The sequence below is a fragment of the Dromiciops gliroides genome, chromosome 2, assembly GCF_019393635.1.
Source record: "Dromiciops gliroides isolate mDroGli1 chromosome 2, mDroGli1.pri, whole genome shotgun sequence".
NCBI classification, from domain to species: domain Eukaryota; kingdom Metazoa; phylum Chordata; class Mammalia; order Microbiotheria; family Microbiotheriidae; genus Dromiciops; species Dromiciops gliroides.
This window is the reverse complement of record NC_057862.1, coordinates 554,256,914-554,280,821: the sequence shown is the minus strand read 5'-3', so window position 1 is coordinate 554,280,821 and position 23,908 is coordinate 554,256,914. Positions and strand designations below refer to the sequence as shown.

The 23,908-nt window shown below is 35.1% G+C and overlaps 1 protein-coding gene across 1 annotated transcript in view; it reads left to right on the top strand.

Moving 5' to 3' along the window:
• LOC122741712 (GDNF-inducible zinc finger protein 1-like) overlaps positions 1–23,249 on the top strand; it is a 43,848-nt gene extending 20,599 nt beyond the window's left edge. Inside the window, exons 3-7 of the mRNA XM_043985439.1 lie at positions 10,628–11,545; positions 13,246–13,340; positions 15,709–15,876; positions 18,749–18,906; positions 21,716–23,249. Coding sequence (XP_043841374.1) covers positions 10,628–11,545; positions 13,246–13,340; positions 15,709–15,876; positions 18,749–18,906; positions 21,716–21,958 — 1,582 coding nt within the window. The 3' untranslated portion in view covers positions 21,959–23,249. The remainder of the gene's footprint in view (positions 1–10,627; positions 11,546–13,245; positions 13,341–15,708; positions 15,877–18,748; positions 18,907–21,715) is intronic.
• The last annotated feature ends 659 nt before the right edge of the window (positions 23,250–23,908 follow it).

Below are 23,908 nucleotides of genomic sequence, written 5' to 3'. Positions count from 1 at the left end.
ATTAGTCATATTGTGAAAGAAGAATCAGAACAAAAGGGAAAAACTGCAAAAAAGAAAAAAATCACAAAAAAGGAGAAACAGTATGGTTCAATCTGCATTTAGAAACCACAGTTCTTTCTGGATGTGGAGAACATTTTCCATCATGAGTCCCTTGTATTTGTCTTGGATCATTTTATTGATGAGAAGAGCTAAGTCCATCACAGTTGATTATCACATAATGTTGCTGTTACTATGTACAATATTCTCCTGGTTCTGCTCACTTCACTCAGTATCAGTCCACTTAAGTCTTTCCAAGGTTTTCTGAAATCTGCCTGCTCATCATTTTCTTACAGCACAATAGTATTTCATTACATTCCTATACCACAACTTGTTTAGCCATTCCCCAATTGATGGGCAGCCCCTCAATTTCCAATTCTTTGCCATTACAAAAAGAGCTGCTATAAATATTTTTGTACATGTGGGTCTTTTTCCCTTTTTTATGATCTCTTTGGGATACAGACCTAGTAGTGGTATTACTGGGTCAAAGGGTAGGCACAGCCCCATAACCCTTTGGGCATAGTTCCAAATTGCTCTCCAGAATGGTTGGATCAGTTCACAACTCTACCGACAATGCACTAGTGTTCCAATTTTTCCACAGCTTCCCAAACATTTATTATTTACCTTTTTTGTCATATTAATTAATCTGACAGGTGTGAGGTGGTACTTCAGAGTTGTTTTAATTTTCATTTCTCTAGTCAATAGTGATTTAGAGCATTTTTTTCACCTGGCAATAGATAGCTTTGATTTCATCATCTGAAAACTACCTGTTCATATCCTTTGATCATTTCTCAATTGGGGAATGACTTGCATTCTTATAAATTTTATTTAGTTCCTTATGTATTTAAGAAATGAGTCCTTTATCAGAGACACTGGCTGTAAAAATTGTTTCCCAGCTTTCTGCTTCCCTTCTAACTTTGTCTGCATTGCTTCTGTTTGTACAAAACCTTTTTAATTTAATGTAATCAAAAATCATCCATTTTGCATTTGATAATATTCTCTATCTCTTGTTTGATGATAAATTGTTCTCCTCTCCATACATTCCCTCAGATCTTTTTAAACAAAGTATCTACCCACACCTCTTTAATTTTTTTTTAACCCAAGTGTTAAACTTTACAAGAATAGAAGGGCCTGGTATGCTGTGGTCCATGGGGTCATGCAGAGTCCAATGTGACTGAATGATTGAACAACAAGAAGTTAGACTTTATCCAAATTCATCCTCTCAGATTTGGCTCATTATTTTTTTAGCTTTTGCATATCTTTTTGAATCCTGACTCATCTAGCTTTAGCTTTCCTTATTGGCCTTCTGTCATCTATAGATCTGACAGAAATATTACCTGTGCCTTTAAATTACTCATAAAAACATGTTAAACAGTACAGGGCCAAGCACATATCCCTGAGGCACTCCACTAAAGACCACAATCCAAGTTGGATGGAACAATTAATAATTACTGTTTGAAAATTATCATTGGGGCAGCTAGATGGTGCAGTGGTTAAAGCACCAGCCCTAGATTCAGGAATACCTGAGTTCAAATCCGGCCTCAGACATTTGGCACTTACTAGCTGTGTGACCCTGGGCAAGTCACTTAACCCTCATTGCCCCACAAAAAAAAGAAAAGAAAAGAAAAGAAAGAAAGAAAGAAAATGATTATTAAACTAACTCTCAATTGGGGCAGCTAGGTGGTGCAGTGGATAGAGCACCGGCCCTGGAGTCAGGAGTACCTGAGTTCAAATCCGGCCTCAGACACTTAACACTTACTAGCTGTGTGACCCTGGGCAAGTCACTTAACCCCAATTGCCTCGCCAAAAAGAAAAAAAAAACTAACTCTGAATCCACCTAACTATAATATTTTCCATTTATTACACAGGAATAGTGAAAGTGGCTTTATCAAATGCTTATTAAAATCAATAAACTATTTGTAGCACTCTCCTGCTCATCTATAGTACTCTCCTGATCAAAAGGAAACAAAGTAGTCTGGCATGATCTAGAATTTTATCAGGAATTAAAATCAAGCTCAAAGGCCTATTTTTTGTACACTTTACTCTGTTTTGAAAATTTGGAAAACAGTGACACTTCTCCAATCCAACAAGACCTTTCCCATTCTCCATGATCTTTTTTTTTTTTTAAATCTTATTAGTATTTTTTTTCCAGTTACATGTAAAGATAGTTTGCAACATTTGTTTTATAAAAGTTTGAGTTCCAAAATTTTCTCCTTCTTTTCCTTCCCTCTCTCCTCCCCAAGAAGAAATCTGATATAGGTTATATATGTACAATCACATTAAACATATTTCCACATTAGTTATGTTGTGAAAGAAGAATCAGAACAAAAGGGAAAAACCTCAGAAAAACAAACAAACACAAAGGAGTAGAAATAATATGGTTCATTCTTTTTTCTGGGTATGGAGAGCATTTTCCATTGTGAATTCTTTGGAGTTGTCGTATCATTGTGTTGCTGAGAAGAGCTAAGTCTATCGGAGTTGATCATCACACAATGTTGCTGTTACTGTGTACAACGTTCTCCTGGCTCTGCTCACTTCACTCAGTATCAGTTCACTTAAGTCTTTTGAGGTTTTTCTGAAATCTGCCTGTTCATCATTTCTTATAGTACAATAATATTCCCTTACATGCATATATCACAACTTGTTCAACCATTCCCCAATTAATGGGCATCCCCTTGATTTCCAATTCTTTGCCATAAAGAGAGCTACTATAAATATTTTTGTACATGTGGATCCTTTTCCCTTTTTTATGATCTTTGGGATACAGACCTCGTAGTGGTATTACTGGGTCAAAGGATATGCATAGTCTCTTTGGGCATAATTCCAAATTGCTCTCCAGAATAGTTGGATCAGTTCACAACTCCACCAATAATACATTAGTGTTCCAATTTTTCCACATCTTCTCCAATGTTTATTATTTTCCTTTTTTTGTCTTATTAGCCAATCTGATACCTCAGAGTTGTTTTAATTTTCATTTCTCTAATCAATAATGATTTAGAGCATTTTTTCACATGGCAATAGATAGCTTTGATCTCTTCATCAGAAAACTGCCTGTTCATATCCTTTGACCATTTCTCAATTGGGGAATTACTTGCATTCTTTCTTTTTTTTTAGTGAGGCAATTGGGGTTAAGTGACTTGCCCAGGGTCACACAGCTAGTAAGTGTTAAGTGTCTGAGGCCGGATTTGAACTCAGGTACTCCTGACTCCAGGGCCGGTGCTCTATCCACTGCGCCATCTAGCTGCCCCAAATTACTTGCATTCTTATGAATTTAATTCAGTTCTCTACATATTTTAGAAATGAGGCCTTTATCAGAAACACTGGCTATAAAAATGTTTTCCACCTTTCTGCTTCCCTTCTAACTTTGGCTGCATTGCTTCTTTTTGTACAAAAACTTTTAAAAGTAATCAAAATCATCCATCTTGCATTTCATAATATTATCTATCTCTTGTTTAGTAATAAATTCTTCTCCTCTCCATAGATCAGAGAGGTAAATTATTCCTTCCTCTCCTAATTTACCAATATATTACCCTTTATGTGTAAGTCATGTACCCATTTTGACCTTATTTTGGTATACAATATAAGATGTTGGTCTATGCCTAGTTTCTGCCATAGTATCTTTTAGTTTTCTCAGAAGTTTTTGTCAAATAGTGACTTCTTATCCAAGAAGCTGGAGTTTATCAAACAGTAGATTACTTTAGTCATTTACTCTTGTGCTTAACCTATTCACTGATCCACTATTCTATTTCTTAGCCAGTACCAAATAGTTTTGATGACTGCTGCTTTATTTTATAGTTTTAGATTTGGTATGACTAGCTCACCTTCCTGTGCATTTTTTTTTTCTATTAGTTCCCTTGGTATTCTTGACTTTTTGTTCTTCCAGATAAATTTTGTTATTCCTTTTTCTAGCTTTATAAAATAATTTTTAGGTAGTCTGATTGGTATAGTACCAAATAAGTAAACCGACTTATGTAGAATTGTCATTTTTATTATATTAGCTTGCCCTATCCATGAGCAATTGATAGTTTTCCAGTTATTTAGATCTGATTTTATTTGTGATGGTTTTAGGTAGATATTGCTTATCATTTTAAGGAAAGCTCAATTTATTCCTATTCCTATGTTCTCTAGCATTTTTAATAGTAATGAGTACTGTATTTTGTTGAAATCTTTTTCTGTATCTATTGAGATAATTATATGATTTTGGTTAATTTTCTTATTGATGTGGTCTATTATGTTGATAATTTTCCTAATGCTGAATCATCCTTGCATTTCTGGTATAAATTCCACCTATTCATAGTGTCTTATCCTGGTGATAAATTTCTGTAATCTCCTTGCTAATATTTTAAGATTTTTGCATCAATATTCATTAGGGAAATTGCTCTGTAATTTTCTTTCTCTGTTTGGCTTTGCCTGTTTTAGGTATAAACACCATATTTGTGTCATAAAAGGAATTGGGTAGAAATCCTTCTCCACCCATTTTACCAAATAATTTATAAAAATTTGGAATTAATTGTTCTTTAAATGTTTGATAGAATTCACTTGTAAACCCATCTGGCCCTTGAGATTTTTTCTTAGGGAGTTCATTGATGGCTTGTTCAATTTCTTTTTCTAAAATGGGGCTATTCAAGTCTTTTATTTCCTCTTCTGTTAATCCAGGCAATTTATATTTTTGTAAATATTCATGCATTTCATTTAGATTGTCAAATTCATTAGCATACACTTGGGCAAAATAGCTCCTAATTATTGTTTTAATTTCTACTTCATTGGTGGTGAATTCACCTCTTTCTTTCTTTCTTTCTTTTTTTTTTTTGGTGGGGCAATGAGGGTTAAGTGACTTGCCCAGGGTCACACAGCTAGTAAGCGTCAAGTGTCTGAGGGTGGATTTGAACTCAGGTCCTCCTGAATCTAAGGCCAGTGCTTTATCCACTGCACCACCTAGCTGCAGCCCCTTTCATTTTTGATATGGGTTTTCTTCTTTCTTTTTTTAAATCAAATTAACCAAAGGTTTATCTGTTTTATTGATTTTTTTCATAAAAGCAGCTTGGTTTTATTTATTAATTCTATAGTTTTCTTACTTTCAATTTTATTAATCTCTCTTTTGATTTTCAGAATTTCTAATTTAGTATTTAATTGGGGATTTTTAATTTGATCCTTTTCTAGCTTTTTTAGTTGCATGCCCAATTCATTGATCTCTTTCTTTATTTTATTCATGTAAGCATTTCAAGATATAAAATTTCCCCCAAGAACTGCTTTGGTTGCATCCCATAAGTTTTGGTGTGTTGTCTTGTTGTTATTCTCTTGGATGAAGTTATTGTTTATATGTTTTGTTGTTTGACCCACTCATTCTTTAGGATGAGATTATTTAATTTATAATTAATTTTCATTCTATCTTTCTATGGCTCTTTATTACATGTAACTTTTATTGCATCATGATCTGAAAAGGATGCATTTGACTGTGAGGTTTTTGTGTCATAATACATGGTCAATTTTTGTGTATGTGCCTTGTACTGCTGAGAAAACGATATATTCCTTTCTATCCCCATTCAATTTTCTCTAGAGGTCTATCATAACTAGCTTTTCTAAAATTCTATTCACCTCTTTAACTTCTTTCTTATTTATTTTGTGGTTAGATTTATCTAGTTCTGAGAGGTGAAGGTTAAGATCCCCCACTAGTATAGTTTTGCTCTCTATTTCCTCTTGTAACTCATTTAACTTCTCTAAGAATTTTGTTGCTATATCACTTGGTACATATATGTTTAGTATTGATATGACTTCATTATCTATGTTACCTTTTAGCAAGATATAGTTTTCTCCCTTATTTCTTTTAATTAGATCCATTTTTGCTTTTGCTTTTGCTTTGTCTGAGATAAAGATTGTTACCTCTCCTTTTTTTTTTTTTTTTTTTTGGTGAGGCAATTGGAGTTAAGTGATTTGCCCAGGGTCACACAGCTAGTACGTGTCAAGTGTCTGAGGCCAGATTTGCTTTTTTTTTTTTTTTTTGCTTCAGCTGAAGCATAGTATATTCTGCTCCAATCTTTTACCATTACTCTGTGTCTCTCTCTCTCTGCTTCAGATATGTTTCTTGTAAATAACATATTGCAGGATTCTGATTTTTAATCCACTCTACTATTTGCTTCCATTTTATGGGAGAGTTCATCCCATTAACATTCACATTATGATTACTAACTCTGTATTTCCCTCCATCCTATTTTTCCCTTTGTTTTTACTTCTTTTCTTCTTTCCCCCATTCCTCCTTAACAGCATTTTGCTTCTGACCACTGCTTCCCTCTATCTTCCCTCCCTTTCAGCCCCCTCCCTTTTTTCCCCTTTCCTCCCCTGCTTCTGCCCTTACTTCTATCAGTGCCCACCTTTCCCCTTACCCTTTTAGTTCCCTAATGGGTGAGCTAACTTTCTTAATCCAAATGAGTGTATATGTTATTCCCTCTTTGAATCAAATCTGATAAGAGTAAGGATGAAACAATGCTCACCCCTCCCTTCTTTTCCTCTATTTTAATAGGGGATTTGCACCTCTTCATATGATGTAATTAACCCCATTCTACCAACCCTTTCCTTTTCTCCTCATATATTCCTTTTTTCACCCCTTAATTTTCTTTACGTCATCACATCAGAGTCAATTTGTACCCATACCCTCTATGTACACTCTTTCTATCTGCCCAAATAGAGATACAGTTCTCAGAATTATAAGTATTATCTTCCCATGTAGGGATGTAAACCATTTAACATCATTGAATAACTTTTTTCCCATTTACCTTTCTAAACTTCTCTTGAGTCTATATTTGAAGATAAAATTTTCTGTTCAGTTCTCTTTTTTTATCAGGAAACCTTGAACATCCCCTATTTCATTGAATGTTCATCTTATCCTCTAAAAGAGAATGCGCAGTTTTGCTCGGTAATAGATTCTTCGCTGAAATCCAAGCTCCTTTGCCTTCAGGAATATCATATTCCAAGCTTTGCAATCCTTTAATGTTTAAGCTGCTAGGTCCTGTGCAATCCTGACTGTATCTCATATCTCCCAATTCACTGGTTATAGTCGGTGAGTAAAAAATACCTGTATCTTCCCACTGTTGCTTCTAGACTCTCTCTACTAACATCACTCAGGAACCTTTTCTCTTCTGAAGTTCACCATCAGAATGTATAACAATTCACATTCCTCCTCCCTCCCCTTCCCCCCTTCCTTCCTTAATAAATTTATAACCTTCTTAAAAGTGTCTCTCTTCACCCTAATTCCTGCCGTCATACCAAGGGACATAAGCATCCATATATGGTGCTCCCTTAGAACCATAACTTTCCATTTCCACATTCAACTCAATTCTTATGACTTTCTTTTAAATATTATCCCAGATAATCATACTCTTGACCTCACCATCAGCCACACATGTGTTCTATTTACATATTCATGAACTCTGATATTCCTTTATCTAATTATAGTCTTTTATTATTTCATCTTTTCCCACAACCCTTATCCCCATTCTTCATCTTCATTATGATCTCCAGTCTGTGGTAAAAATTATTTGTGGTAAAGATTAATATCAAAAGTTTTAGCTGAATCATTTGGGAGGGGCCACACCTGGCCCACCCTGAGATTGTGCATGCTTCTGAGCAGCTTTTGAAGGACCTCCACTTTTGGGGGAGGAAAAACTGAACTCGACCAGAAGGGAGGGGTGTGTTCAAAAGTTTGCGCTCTTTCAGCCTGGCAAGCAGTCTGGTGGCAGTCCTGGACCTGGTGGAGGCATGTGTTTACTGACCAGGTCTAGTGAGTTTAATTAAGGAAAATCCTAAATTCCTTTGAATTAGCTTAATTGGGAACACTCTGGGATTGCATAGGCTAAGGTTAGAGTTAAGACTATCTATCTGTATTTCTACTTACTTATTTCCTTAATTGGTTTCACCTTTGTGGTTTAATTAATTCCCAAGTAATAAAACCTGATCCTTTATGAACTAAAGCTCAGAGGCTCCTTTTCTTATTGGCCTGGGAGGAATATATAAAAAGGAAAGTTCAAAGGGGAGATTAAACCTAAAAGAGTTCCTCATATTTCTAGGACCCCAATATTAAGGCGAGTCACCCTAATAATGCTCCATATATCAAATTTTGGCCCTCACAAGTCTCTCCAAGCCTGTACTTCTTCCCAGGCCATCACTTCTGAATTAGCTACACTTTCCTTACTTTCCTATCTCACCCCTTGGTGAAACAGTTCCCCCAAACTATTATGTACCCTTGAATCACTAGCCCCTCTGTCCTACTGCCAGTTAAGCACAACGAAATCCCAGCCCTGGACTACTCCCACCATCCATTTTGTTTGCTCTATTCATGTGCTGCTGAATGGAAATAGAAAAAAAATCACAAAATTTTGCCAATTGTATCCATTAAATTTTTTTACTCTCATTTCAAGTAACCTTCACAGAAGTGAGACAATCATTCTATTCTTCCCTTGATGTCTTGCTTTCTTGTTCTCTACAGTGGCTATTCCAGACATTCTCATCTCTCATCAAGCCTGCCACTCTATCCTCCTCTCACATCTTCTTAGCTGAGGAATTTGCCTCATCCTTCACTAAAAACATTTAAGGCCCTGTGAAAGAGTTCCCCTCTTCTTCTTTTTCCATTTCTTATCACTCTGACACACCCTATTATTTTCTCTTTCACTCCTGTGTCAGATGAAGTAATGGCCCCTCTCCAATGGCCCCATGACTCATCTCCTGGCTTTTCTGGGAGATTGTCCCCCCCATCATTCCTCCTTAATTTAATCTTCAGTCTCTCCCTGTCTAATGGTTCCTCCCCTATTACTTACCAACATGTTTATATTTTTCCATTCTTAGAAAACAAAACAAAAGAAAAAAACCTTTCTTGATCTGACCATTTTCGCTAGCCATTACCTTCCATCTTCTTCTTCTTCTTCTTCTTCTTCTTCTTCTTCTTCTTCTTCTTCTTCTTCTTCTTCTTCTTCTCCTCCTCCTCCTTCTCCTCCTCCTCCTCTTCCTCCTCCTCCTCCTTCTTCTCCTCCTTCTTCTTTTTCTATTCCTCCACCTCCTTCCCTTTCTCCTCCTCTATACTCCTTAAGTTGCTGCTCTACTTCCTGTCCTATTTCACTTTTCTAATTCTTTTGCTTTCCAGCTTCCAGCCTCCTTATGCAATGAAAACTTCTCTCCAAAATTACCAGTGCCCTATTAATTACTAAATCTGAAGGCCTTTTCTCAGTGTTCATCCCTTTTGATCTCTCTGCAATCTGTTACACTGTTGATCACCTTTATTCTTGTAGACTCATCATTCTCTAAGTTTTCATGACATTGTTCTCTCCTGGTTCCTCTCCCACCTGTCTGATCCCTCCCTCCTCAGTCTCCTTTGCTGGATTTTCATACATGTCATGCCCCTTAACCATGGGTGTCCACAAATGTTCTGTCCTGTCCTATTCTTTCTTTTTCATTTCTACTGTTTCACTTGATGACTTCATCAGCTCTCATGGATTCAGTTATAACTACATATCCAGCCCACTTTCTCTCCAGAGCTTCAATCCTAATCACTAGCTGTCCTATACACATCTTAACCTTAACATGTCTAAAACAGAACAGATTATTACTCTAAACCCCTTTTCCTGACTCTCTCTCCCAAAGAGAGAGAGTCAAATATGCAAAACATATTCATACATTTAAAATATCTGATATTATAAAAAACGTTCCACATCTGTGGATACCCCATCTCTGCAAAGATTTATAGGTGGAAGGTAACATTTCATAACTCTTCTTTGAGACCAAGCCTGTTCTTTATACTTGAGCAGTGTTACATTTTGATTGCCTTATGGTTGTTCTTTCCATTTGTATTGTTTCAGTCTTTGTGTATAGTCTTCCCATGACATTCAGGTTTCATATTCATGGTTTTGATTATTTGTAGGGTGGCTATCTATAATTAAATGGGAATTTTTGGAGATTTGTGGCATGCTGGGAAAAATCACATATGACACAAGTTTGTAAAGAAAACAAAAAAAATAGTAAGCCATACATTTATAAATATTGTATTTTAAAATCCACGTCACCAGACTTCTCCATTCTCTTTCATTATACCACACTACTTCCTGAATACAACAAAATATTTCTTTTTTTTTTTTTTTGGCAGGGCAATGGGGCTTAAGTGACTTGCCCAAGGTCACACAGCTAGTAAGTGCCAAGTGTCTGAGGCCAAATTTGAACTCAGGAACTCCTGAATCCAGGGCCAGTGCTTTATCCACTGCACCACCTAGCTACCCCAACAGAAGATTTCTGTAGAGGAATTATTACCCTACTTACCCAATGATCCCTACTAGTTCTCTGAAGAGATCTGGCTTTCCTGCTACTCCATTGTTATGGAGAAATGGAAGAGCCTTAAGGCATGAGATATTCTTTTTAAGATAGGGGGAAATCATATTAGCTTTATAGGGGTGTAAGCAAAGTTAGAATTAAAAATGCTTTGAAGTTTTACAGTCTTTGATTATGAGAACTATTGCATTGAGTTAGAAATAGCCTACTCCACAGAATGTCCATTTAAATATAAGTTCTTACCAACTATAAATTGCATTTTGTTGTGTGTTTTTTTTCCCTACAGAAAAATACATGAAACAAAACAAGATAGAAAAACAATGCCAGTATACTGGATGGTTGTTCCACCTACCAGCAGATCAGAGACAACAGACTATGAAATAGATTTCACTAAAGAAACATGGGAACAATCCTCACATAATAATTTACCAATGGGAACCAGAAGCACAGTAACCCTCAGCTATGAAGAAGATGTTGGCAACTCATCTAATGCAATTGATTCTAGTAATGAAGCAGAAGCAAAGGAAAATGAGAAAAATGATGACAAAGAAACTGAAGCAAGTAGAGAAGGAGACGAGGATGAAAAATCAAGTTTTAAAGGAGAAGAGGAGGGAGATTATGATGCTGTTTTTTCTGAAGTAGAAATGAATGATAGCAAAGATAATGACATCGTCTGCACAGATGATGACTCTCCAAATGAAAAAGATGAAGAAGATAATGAATCAGATAAAGATTTTAAGATAAAGAAAGTAAATAATATGACATTAATGAAGAAATCAACTTATGTCATAACTTGTGATAAGTGTGATCAACAGTTTGTATCCCGGAAAAAATATGTGGATCACTGCAAAGATGTACATCAGTCTCTTCCTGGGAAAGTCTATCAGTGTGATATCTGTAGCAAGTCCTTTGCTAGTTATAACAGCTGTAAAGAACACCGAGCTTGTGTGCATACAGAAGAGAGGCAGTTTGCCTGCACTCTCTGTAATGCTACTTTCAAAAGAAAGCGAGATGTCAGAACCCATTACATGCGGAAGCATGAAGGAAGAGTAAAACGACCACTTTGTTCTGTGTGTGGAAAAATTTTGAGTTCTAGAACAGCACTGGTATTCCATATGAGAACCCATACAGGGGAGAAACCTTACGAATGTAGTATCTGCCATGCTAAATTTGCTCAGCCATCCCAACTTAAAATTCATACAAGGTTAGCTTTTACTAGCCCCTCTTGATTCCTTTTAGTCACCCACCTATTCCTGTCCCCCTTTTTTTAATGATTGGCTTTCTTGAGTTAGCTTTTAACATCAGTATATTTTTATTAGTGCTGACGCATTAAAAATGATTCACTTTTAATTGTTTGCCAAATGTAACTTTAAAATTATTTTATTAACATGGAAAATTTAATAAATGAACTCTTTTTAGCCCCAGAGTTAGAATATATCATCTAAAGCACATAATTTTAAATTATTTTTATATTCTTCTTAAGTATTCCACTTTATAATATAATCCTGAAAAGTTATACTTAAAGGGATAACTTTAGGAATGTTTTGCATCCAATATCTCTAGCTGCCTATGAACTTCAAGGGAACATTCTATGAAATGCAAAGATAGGAAACAATCACAGTAAGGATTGAGTTAAATGTGGTGTAGCAGATTTAATTTGTTGTTTCTTGGTTCTTGATTAAAATTTGACACTCAGTATTATCTGTCACCAGTTTTTCGTTTCTGGTCATTTAAAAAGAAAAGGAGGGGCAGCTAGGTGGTGCAGTGGATAGAGCACCATTCTTGGATTCAGGAGGACCTGAGTTCAAATCCAGCCTCAGACACTTGACATGTACTAGCTGTGTGACCCGGGGAAAGTCACTTAACCCCAATTGCCTCACCAAAAAAAAAAGTAAATAAAAATAAAAGAAAAGGAGGTATGGTTTTATGAGACAAATAAGAAACCAAGAATTTGATTAATATAGGCATGTTGGGGTTATGATTATATTACCTTTAACTCTTGCCCATATCTAAAGACCCTCATTGGCTTTGTCCTTGATTTTCTTAGTCTGCAAAATTAAATGTAGGACCCCAAATCTAAAGTAGTGAGGATGATAGAGGTGTACTTAGTAATAGGAGTATATCTGCAAGGGGTCTTAGATGTCATATAGTTCATCCCTTTCATTGTATGCAGGAGGAACTGAGGCCCAGAGTGATGAAGTAGAGGGTGGGCCAAAAGTCATGAAATCATAAAGGGGTTTCAATATTTAATAACTCTCTAATTTTTTGTTTTAAATTTACAATACCATAGCATCATATAAAGTATATATAGCAAATATATGTATATATATAATAAAGAAAAAATAATTATCAAAAAGTTATTAAAACATCAAACCCCTTCATGATTTTTGGCCCACCTGGTACTTCATCTAAGTTGGGACAGGTAATGATCAGCAGAACCAAGGTCCTTCAGTTTCATTTTAGTTCCTTAAGAATTGGGTTTAACAGTTAAAATTTGATATATACATTGTCACCTAAACATGATGGCCTATGGATTGTTTTACTTGTATTTGCTTTTGCGTTTTATTAATATCTTTTGCTTTTACATCAACATCATATCCAAATATACAAAATCTTTCCTCTCATACCCAGGAAGCAGTCATTTGTAAAGATGAATTAATTAAAAAAAGAAAAAATAAAGTCAACAAAACTAATCAATATATTATCAACAATATTTGACATGTGACATCCCACACAATAGTCATTTATATCTACAAAGAAGGAAGGGTAGTTATTAATTATTTTATAACTCCTTTGTAAACTGTTTCCACAAATAATATGTACATTTTGCCCAATAAAATAAGTTCAAGATCAAATATGCTACTATTGAATCTGGATGTTTTTCTCTTTACTTACTGGATATAGGTCTCATACTGGAGAAAAGCCATATATTTGTGAGGACTGTGGAGCTAGCTTTGCAGATAAAGGAAAACTAAATGGCCACAAGAGGACTCACACAGGTTTGTATTTAACACCATAGTCGTATAATATCTTCATGTATAGAATAAACCCTAATTTGATATTCAAAATTAGCCCTCTATAAATTCAGGTGACTAGATTATAAATGATTTTTTCCTCTATCTATCTATCTATCTATCTATCTATCTATCTATCTATCTATCTATCTATCTATCTATCTATCTATTGATATATACAGATATAAATTGATATACTAGAGTTTACCAAAAACAAGATGATATTTACAATAAAAATTCTATCTTCTGAGGAGCAGAAAATACTTTGTCAAAATTTATATACAATTTGGACCTGGAAGCTAGGTTGTTAGTGTTTTTTGACTCTACTTCCTAGAATTGAATTAAAAAGTACTGAGTGCTATTTATTATGTGCAAGAGATAGTAATAGGCACTCTGGAGAACAGAAAGAAGTAAAAGGCATAATCACAGTATCCCTGTGGCATAATATAAGCTTCTTTAAGGCAGAGATTGTCTTACTTTTGTATTTGTATGTTTAGCACCTAAGCTAAGTACGTAATAGGTATTTGTTAAATACTTCTTGGCAATTGGTAATTTCCTTGGGCTCTCCATCCTTGGAGTTTTTAGATAAAGTTGAGAAGTATAAGTATTTTGGAAAACTGAATTGAATCCATTTTAGATTAATCAAATATAAGCATTTTTAATAACTTAAAACACTTTGTAAAAGGCACAAACATTTCAATTATACAAAAAAACCCAAATTTTAAATTCAGGAAATGATATTTTCTAATACAAATCAAGATTTTAGTTAGATTGTATCTGGATTGATCAAGTCCTATCTTGCCTTCAAAAAAATGTAAAACTCTTATAGTGACCTTAAAAATTCTTCCAGAAACAAAGATCTGTCTTAAGTCTTAATATCAATATTTTACTAGTGTTGTACAGGGGTAAGGCATGAAACACTATGATGAATTCACAGTGATATCACACAGAGGGCAACAGAGAGGGGCATGTGAGCAGGGTACAACATATAATGTGAACCTTAAAGAGAAACAGAACTAAAGAGTTTCATCAGAAAAATGTATGATTAAAAAAAGAAGATAAATTAGTCATTAGTAAAAAGGATGATGGTTAATATGAATAGCCTGAATACTCCACTGAGATCCTTGTACTATGAAGAGAAAATAAGAAAGGCTTCCAGCACATTGATGAATTACTGTGCTGAATCTATCAGGGGATACAGCTAAAAAATGGTAGCATCTGTGTTATATCCACCTCTCTAGTTTCAGATATTGATTTCAAGGCATTTAAGCTATTGGCATATGTCTCAATGCTCCCTTCTTTTTAAAAAAATAATAAACATTTTTATTTAAATTTTTGAGTTCAAAATTCTATCCCTCCTTCCTTCTCTCCCCTGTCTTGTCCTTCAGGTGGTCAGCAATCAGATATGGGTTATATATGTGCAATTATGTAAAACATTACTATATTAGTCATTTTGTACAAGAGAAGTTGAATAAAAGAAAAAATGAAAGAATGTGAAAATAACATGCTTCGGTCTGTGTTCAATCAATATCAGTTCTTTCTCTGGAGGTGGATATTATGTTTCATCTTTATTCCTTTGGGATTGTCTAGGATCACTATATTGCTTAGTATAGTTGTCATTCACAGTTCTTTATCAAACAATATTGCTGTTACTGTGCACAACATTCTCCTGATTCTTTTCATGTCACTATATGTTAGTTCATGTAAGTCTCCAGGCCTTTCTAAAATCATCCTGCTTGTTATTTCTTATATTCCAATATTCCAATAATATTCCATCACAATCATACCACAGCTTGCTTAGACATTCCCCAAATGATGGGCATTCCTTTGATTTCCAATTCTTAGCCACCACAAAAAGAGCCACTATGTTTCTGTACAAATATGTTTTTTTCTCTTTTTTGAGATGTCTTTGGGCTATAAACCTAGCAGAGATTTTTTTAAAAGTGGCCAAAAGGGACAGATAGGTGGCGCAGTGGATAGAGCACCAGCCCTGGAGTCTGGAGTACCTGAGTTCAAATCCAGCCTCAGACACTTGATACTTACTAGCTGTGTGAACCTGGGCAAGTCACTTAACCCTGATGGCCTCACCAAAAAAAAAAAAAAAAAAAAGTGGCCAAAAAGTATGTGCCATTTATCTCCCTTACACATTTATTGTGTTGAAGACTATAAATATAATCACAAATAATGGTCTTGAGAAAGTACTTTAATAAAGTATTAGTGGGTTTTGTGTGTTTGTGTATGTGTGTGTGTGTTTTTGTGGGGCAAACTTCCCAGCTCTTGAATTGTGATGAAAGCTGTAATGATGAAATTATCAACACATTTGCAAATCCTTGACTTTATTTTATGTTTTTAGGAGAACGGCTATTTAAATGTGATGTCTGTGGAAAACATTTTGCTACCAATGAATATTTAAAATGCCACAAAAGATGTCATATGGGAGCTAAGCCTTATAAATGTGATGTGTGTGGAAAAACATTTGGATTGAGAGCCTCATTAGCTCAACATAGCAATGTTCATGCAGGTAAAGATAAATTTAAAGAACAGAGCAAATAAGGCATTTCCTTTGGAAATCAGAAGATTGATATTGATGAAAGTGTTAATAATCACCAAAGCACCAACATTTTTCTTATACAGGGTATCCTAACAGATTCTGTGCAGTTTTAAGTTTTAGTAATTTGTCTGTCTGTCTATCTATCTATCTATTTATCTGTTTGTTTTAGTAATTTAAAACTGCACTAAGACACTGTCTTTAACTAAAGTAACATTTAGTTAACATAACTTAAAAGTCTAGTCATTTCAAACTGCACTAAGACTATTGAATACCGTTTTTATCTTCTTTAATAATAGCACACATTTTTACACATTTATGTGTAACGTAAAGCACTTCCAAATTCTTTTGTTGTAATGTAGATTATAATCTACTTTAAACTTTAAAATACTCCCACTGCTTCGCCTGATGTTTTCTATAAAGTTGGTACTTTAACATTTTACTATATTGAATTTTTATAATGAACCATGAAGTAGCTAGTACAAATAGTATTATCCTCATTTTACAGGTGAGGAAACAGAAGCTTCGAAAGGTTCCTGAGTTGCCCAAGTTCACAATAGGACTCACCAGCTAAATTTGCTTGACTCTCCACTCCACTCTCTGCCACTATCCTGTACTATACCACGCTACACTACACTACCTTAAATTCCTTGTTACTAGATTATTAGAGCCAATACTAAGAAGGGAAAGTGTTTAATTTCTAGATTTTATATACCTCCTGACACTTGTTCTAAAGAGGGAGATATATAACATTGAAAAAAATATTTATTGAACATGTATTAATTTGAATATAAAAGAAATATAATGCTTGGCTCCTGCCCTCTAAGAACTTGCAGTCTAGTTGTGGAGACAAGATATAATCATATAAAACAGAAGACAATGTAAAATACCCTATTAATGGTGTTTTTTTTTTTTTTAACACTTTACCCCTTAAGTGCTACAGGAATTCAAATAGGGACATCAATGCAGAGCCATTGTATTGTACAGCCTTGATAGCATTCTTCAAGAACTCAGGACACCTGAGTTTTAGTTCTGGTTTTGAAGCTAACAAATTGTGTGACTCTAGGCAAGTCACATGACATCATAGAGTTTAAATTCCTCATCTTAAAAATAAAAGGGGTAGATAAACTAAAATATCTCTGAAAGCCCTCCTACCTCTAAGATTCTATAACTATTAATGTATGCTGGATCATATGTAGCAGGATGCTCCTATGATATCTTAGCTCAAAGCTATCTCAGTATAGATTTAAACCCACCACACACACACACACACACACACACACACACACACACACACACACACACTTTTTTTTCAACACCCTTTTCTAAGTGCCTATAATTTAATACATTTTAAATATGCTAGTAGTTATTTAAAATTGCACTAAATTTTCATCGCCTCATAACAACATCTTTAAATAAAATATTTCATTAAACTTCATCATTTCATAAGATGGAAAAAAAGTAGATAGTAAGTGGGCTGGAAGATACTCTAGCTGAGTTAATCATAATAGTGACAGGAACTTAGTAAACCCAAGCTGACAATTTCTTACTTGTGTGCCAAAGTTCGAGAGTCTGAAATTATTCAAGCTGGAAATAATCTTTTGTCTAATTCATAGGACTATTGGGAGTAGAGAGCTTTATAAAATGTAGTCTGGTATACAGATAAGAGTTGTTACCTTAATTCCCTTTTTCGTTTCTGGTTTTGAACAAGGCACAGGAAAAGAAAAAAATAGCAGATTTTAAAATGTTTTTATTTCAGCCCTGTCAGTAATTGCTGTGCTGCCCATTCCTAGTTATCTATAGCTTTATTCCTAAAATATAACCTAAGTTACCTTCTCTGATTTGAGCAAGAAACAAAAAAAATTAACTAGAAAGCAGTTTTTAAAATTACTGAGTTTTATGCTACAATATTTTTAATAATACAATTGAAGATATTGTGGTACATTGGAAAGAATGCATGATTTGTAATCAAAAGTTATGTACAAATCTAGAATATATCTTTAACGTTCTGATTTGAAAATAATTTTCTGTTGACTAGTTTTTTGGGAAAAGTATTTCCAGAATGAAAAATTTCCATAGCTCATGTGGATAAAACAGTTTTGATACCTTTTTTTTTTTTTTTGTGGGGCAATGGGGGTTAAGTGACTTGCCCAGGGTCACACAGCTAGTAAGTGTCAAGTGTCTGAGGCCGTTTTTGAACTCAGGTCCTCCTGAATCCAGGGCCAGTGCTTTATCTACTGCACCACCTAGCTGCCCCGATACCTTTTGTTTTTATGTGATAGCCATTTCCCTGTCTGCCTTCTTCCTTTCCTGAGGCTTCTTATGACAAGGAAAAACAGTTAAGCAAAGACAACAAATGCAACAAATGCCTGTACCATGCACAACATGTAGTCCATTATCTAATGAAAACAGGGGCTATGTTTCATTATTTGTTATGTGGACAATTCTGCATCAATTCATAGGATCTTTCTCAAGTTTCAGTTTCTTACATTTGTCATTTCTTTTTTCCTTTTTTTTTGGCAGGGCAATGAGGGTTAAGTGACTTGCCCAGGGCCACATAGCTAATAAGTGTCAAGTGTTTGAGGCTAGATTTGAACTCAGGACCTCCTGAATACAGGGCCAGTGCTTTATCCATTGTGCCACCTAGCTGCCCCACATTTGTCATTTCTTACAGTATAACTATATATCACATGGATATATCGGTTTGCTTAGCCATTAGCCAAATGATGGGCATCCTGTTTGTTTACAAATTTTTTTTGGCAGTACCTGTGTTTGAATTTCTAAAAATCTTGTTTCTAAAATTTTGTTACGAAATAACTGTGCTGATTTTGACACTTGCTTCCAGAGACTCGTCCATATTTCTGCGAACAATGTGGGAAAACTTTTACTCAGCAAGGAGCTCTCAGACGCCATCAGCGCATTCACACAGGAGAAAAACCATATAAGTGTCGGGCTTGTGAGAGAACTTTTACAGATATGTCAACGTTGAGGAGGCATGTGTCGGTAGGTTGATTCTCCATAGTTTTAATGTATATTTGTTTGCTTGAAATTTATATGAACTGTTAAGAATTTTGTTTATCCAAATTCAAAAATTATTTTTCTTTTACCCGAAATATTTTTGGCCCTTGTTCTTATCCAAATATGAAGTCAGCAGTACTGGAGTAATAAATATATGCTTTGGATTGTTTTTCCAGTTGTGGTTAATAGAGTTGTACTTTCTTGCCAGTCATCTTTATGATGAACAGCATACATCTATGAGGTGGCTGGCTGAGAGGTAGGTAGCCTTTGTGAATGGAACAGAACAAAGTTACTGTGCTTCACTTGGCCATCATACCTCATTAGCACATACTGAATCACTAACAGGAGTGACTAGCCTCAGATTCTGGAACAGCAGTGCTTCCTGATCATATTTCTAACTGGGTATAATGACTGAATAAAGAAGCATTTTTTTTCCTGTCTTCTGGCAGTACTGGTTCAAGTAGAACACAGCATAAATCAAATATAAAGTGCTAGTGCAGTGAAGTCTGTAGACCTAGCTTACTTCTCCAGCCTGTCAAATGATGCTTAACTGTTCACTTTGAGTTTTTCTATTTGCAAAATGAAGGTATTTGAAGAAAATGAAATCCTGTCTCCCTACATACCACACAGAGATGTTTTGAGGAGAAAATAGAGAATATTTATGCAAATGTTTTGAAAATAAAGGCTAATAATAATAGCTGACATTTGCCTAGTATTTTATATATATATATCATCTCAATGAACTTTACAATAACCATTTGAGATAGATATTACAGGTATCATGCCCATTTTATAGATGAATAATTTGATGCTAAGAAAATAATTTGATGCTAAGAAAGAGGTTCAAGCACTGCCTATATGTAAATATTTTCCTGCTTTGCAGTCTTAATTATTTTTGAGATTTGGTATTTTTTATTAAAGTAGGTACACTTGTTATACAGATTTCAATATTTCATTGACTTGCATTTCAGTGGTCTTTCCCTGACATTATTAAGCATAAAAGGAACAAATATTTCTATTAGTTCAAAACTAATTCTGGATTGCAGATTATATAGAACATAATGGTTGTTAAATATTATATGCACAGGTATGTCCTAAGTTTTTTGTTTAAATTCCACAAGCTATATCATGAGGTACACTACTTATTAAATATTTTTGAATAAGCAGTATTGCCAAATGATCTAATGCCGTTATATGTAGAAGGGCTTGGCAATATCAAATATTATTTTCATAACTTTGCTTATTAGGATAGAGACATAGAAATATTTTGGGGGGCAATGAGGGTTAAGTGACTTGCCCAGGGTCACACAGCTAGTAAGTGCCAAGTGTCTGAGGCTGGATTTGAACTCAGGTACTCCTGAATCCAGGGCCGGTGCTTTATCCACTGCGCCTAGCTGCCCCCCCAAGACACTTTTTAAAGTATAAAAAGGGAAGAAAGAGAAAATATAGTTCAATTCCATCATTTGACAGATGATGAAATTGTAACCAAGAGGAGTTAAATGATATACCAGTCACGGCGCTAATGTCAGTGATAGGACTAGGCCTCCTGACTTTTACTGCAGTACACTGTAATAAAACCTAATATAAATTGAGAGAAAAGATTATATTTGGACTCTTCTCAGAGCCCTAAAGGCAGAGACTGAGACTCGTTTCAGGCCAACAGCTTTATGGCCCCTAACCTCCCAGCAGGGGGGCAGCTCAGCGCATGAGGCTTCAAGCTGAGGCTCCTGGGCCTTAGGCCTGATAAGGGCCTGAAGAAGGGCTTGGGTTTTGTGGGAGTCGGGCTGGGCTGGGAGTTCACCTTGAGGCACCCAAGGTAATCCCCACGTGACTCAGAGCTCAAGCCCTGATTTGAGTTTTGTTTTGAAAAGTTATATTTACATAAGCACTGTTTAGTGGGGAATGGGGACATTTTTACTCCAGCATAGGGTTGGGGCCTAAGGCCGCAATCTGATTGGTTGGTGGGTAAACGAAGCAATCTGATTTTTCAAACCCCAAGACAGGTTTTCTTTCTTGAAGAGTTATGTATGTTAACACAGTATTGTTCTGAAGGGGGGGGGGGGGGCGGGCGACACTCTTGCCCAGAATAGGTTAAGGCCTGGTATTGTAGTTTGTAAAATCTGATTGGTTAACTGGTACCACCTGATGGGTTCTTAAGCTGTTACTGTTATTCTGTATAAATAGCAACTGCAATAACTGAAATGTAAATGAGGGATATCAAAAGACCTTAATGTGATTGGTCAGAGGGAACCACTTGAGGGGTATAAATAGAGGTGAGGGACCTCACTTCAGTGCACTCTCAGCACATTCACAAGAGTACCCATCTTCCCAAAGATGAATAAAGCCTTCACTCACCAACTGCTGCCTGCTTGAGATTTTTGAACAGCAAACTGCTAGCAACACTAAAGCTGCTAACACTAGAGCTGAGCAACATGAAGAGCGGTTAGCTGTGTTTCTAACATAAATGATTTTTAAAAATATTTTAACTAAAATAACTAAATCATGAAGCTAAAGTTTATTCAGTCTATATTCAATACTTTTCAAAATTTAACATTGGAAGCAGCTGAAATGGGCATCAGCCCATGGGAGTCAGCAGTAGCAAACAGTGAAATCAAAATCAGCCTTATGTTTCATAACCTGGGTAGAATTTTAGTCAATATTTTAATGATATTAATAAGTCATTGTTAATTAGAAACATCCATAATCATGATTTAAGATACTTAGGATTTCTACACACTGGCTTTTCTCAAGATCATTTTTAACCACAGCTCTTTTTTTCTCCCATTTCTATTAGATCCATGATCGAAATGCACATTGGAGAAGTTTCCTGATAGATCTTACTACTAAAAAAGACCACAACTGGTCAAAAATTGAGACCTTATCAGATGTATGTATGAATGAGGAGCCAACACCTGAAATTTGGTCAGTTGACCAAGGTAGATTATATAAACCAGAGAATGCAGTTGTGAAAACTGCTAATGTCATAGCAGCAAGTGTTACTACCAGTACTAATAACCATTCCTTGGTATATATGTAACAATAAGACCTGTATTGATAAAGCTGTTTACATGGTACAATCATATAATGAAACATGATCAGGAATTTTAAAACCTGGTACAATTGGAGATGTTTCGTTTTGATATCATAGTAAGCCATCTGATTTTTTTTTAGAAGTGGTATAAGACTCCTATCAGTAAAAATAAGTTTGTTTAAATAGATTTTATTTCTTGGAACTTTTATTCACATATTACAAATGTGTTATGGCACTAATAATTCTTTTATATTAAATTCCACATGCCATTTGTATAAACTTACATTTATGTTTATATTTATATTAAGTTAATTCAAGGGAAAGCAATATGGTATCAGTTACACATAGTAACTAATTTATTTGTATATACTTATAGAATGTTTTTTTGAAGCTAAGTATAAAAACACGAAATCAGTTGTGCAGTGGTAGGATTTAGAGGTTTTCTGAAATGAATAAAAATGGGATATGAAATTTTACCTTTTGCTTGACTGATATTGATAGTTTTATATTTTGTGAATATCTTACCTGAATCTTTAAAATAAGCAAACAATGTGGTTGAATTATGATGTGTATTAACAGACTAGCTCTTACAATGCAAACCAATTTATTATATAATAGAAAATTATTCATGGATTTATAGTTTTATAAAAACTTACTAGCAGTTTAGGAAATCACAGAGAACTAAAAATGAAAAACACAGTTTTAGTGTCACATTTGTATTTTACCATTTCTTTAACATAACCTGGATCATATATTATTAAAGTTAATCCAGTTTCAACAGGGAAACTGTGGCTCAGTGCATTGCCAAAGGGCACAGAATTTTGAAACGCATATGTAATCTACAAACATTATATTCTCAGTATTTGTGTCTATCATATTTGAAGGGAAGACTGCTAATGGTGGCTATAGAGCTTTTAGAATGACCTTTCTCTTCTTTACTGGATAAGATTATTTTTTTCTTTAAAGCTACAAGCTTTAAAGCATTCTTTGCATATAGTAATAACAGTATGCCTTTAGGAAAGCATGACAGTAGCAAATGCCTTCATTTTTTAGCTAGGTGATAAACCTTTATTGAAGATTTACTGCTAACTGCACTACCTCTAAAGCCAAAGGATCAGACACATGACAGTTACTGCTTATGTCCAGAGGAAAAACTTTAAGCAAAATGAGTTTCATCCTTTTATACAGGTAAGACTAATTCACTGCTTAACTTTAAACAATCAATAACTTCTCTAAGATGTGATTAGAGTTTAGCTATGAGAATCAGTGTTTAAAACAAATAAAACATCTAGGTAAAATACAAAGCCATTGACAAAGTTTGTTATTCAGTTATTTCAGTTGTGTCTGATTCTGTGACCCTATTGGGGTTTTCTTGGCAAAGATACTGGAGTGGTTTGCCATTTCCTTCTCCAGCTCATTTTACAGATGAGGAAACTGAGGCAAACAGGGATTAAGTGACTTGCTCAGAGTCACATAGCTAGTGTCTGAAGGCATATTCGAATTTAGGAAAATGACTCCATGCCTGTTACTCTATCCACTGCAATACTTAGCTGTTTTCATTGACAGAGCCATGGGGCTAATTTATACATTTTTTAGATTTAAAAAAATAATCTGAATTATTACCACCTTAAATGCAATGGCACATGCCATGGCAATGAAATGAGAAGACGTGATTAAATGGAAGCAGAATGGATTATGATGCCAGTCTCAAATTTGGATGGATCCATAATCCATTGCTAGAGGTTAGGGCACTGTACCATTCCCCCCCCCCCCTTTGCATCCCAAGAACCTAACACAGTGCTTTGCAGATACACTAGATGAATTGTTTATGTTCTTCCCTTACTTTATTCCTGCGGCTCTATTCCAATGGGCCCAGAGGCCTTTTAGCATTCTCTATTTAAACTATGGGGCACCTAGGTGGTGTGCAGTGGATAAAGCACTGGCCCTGAAACTGGG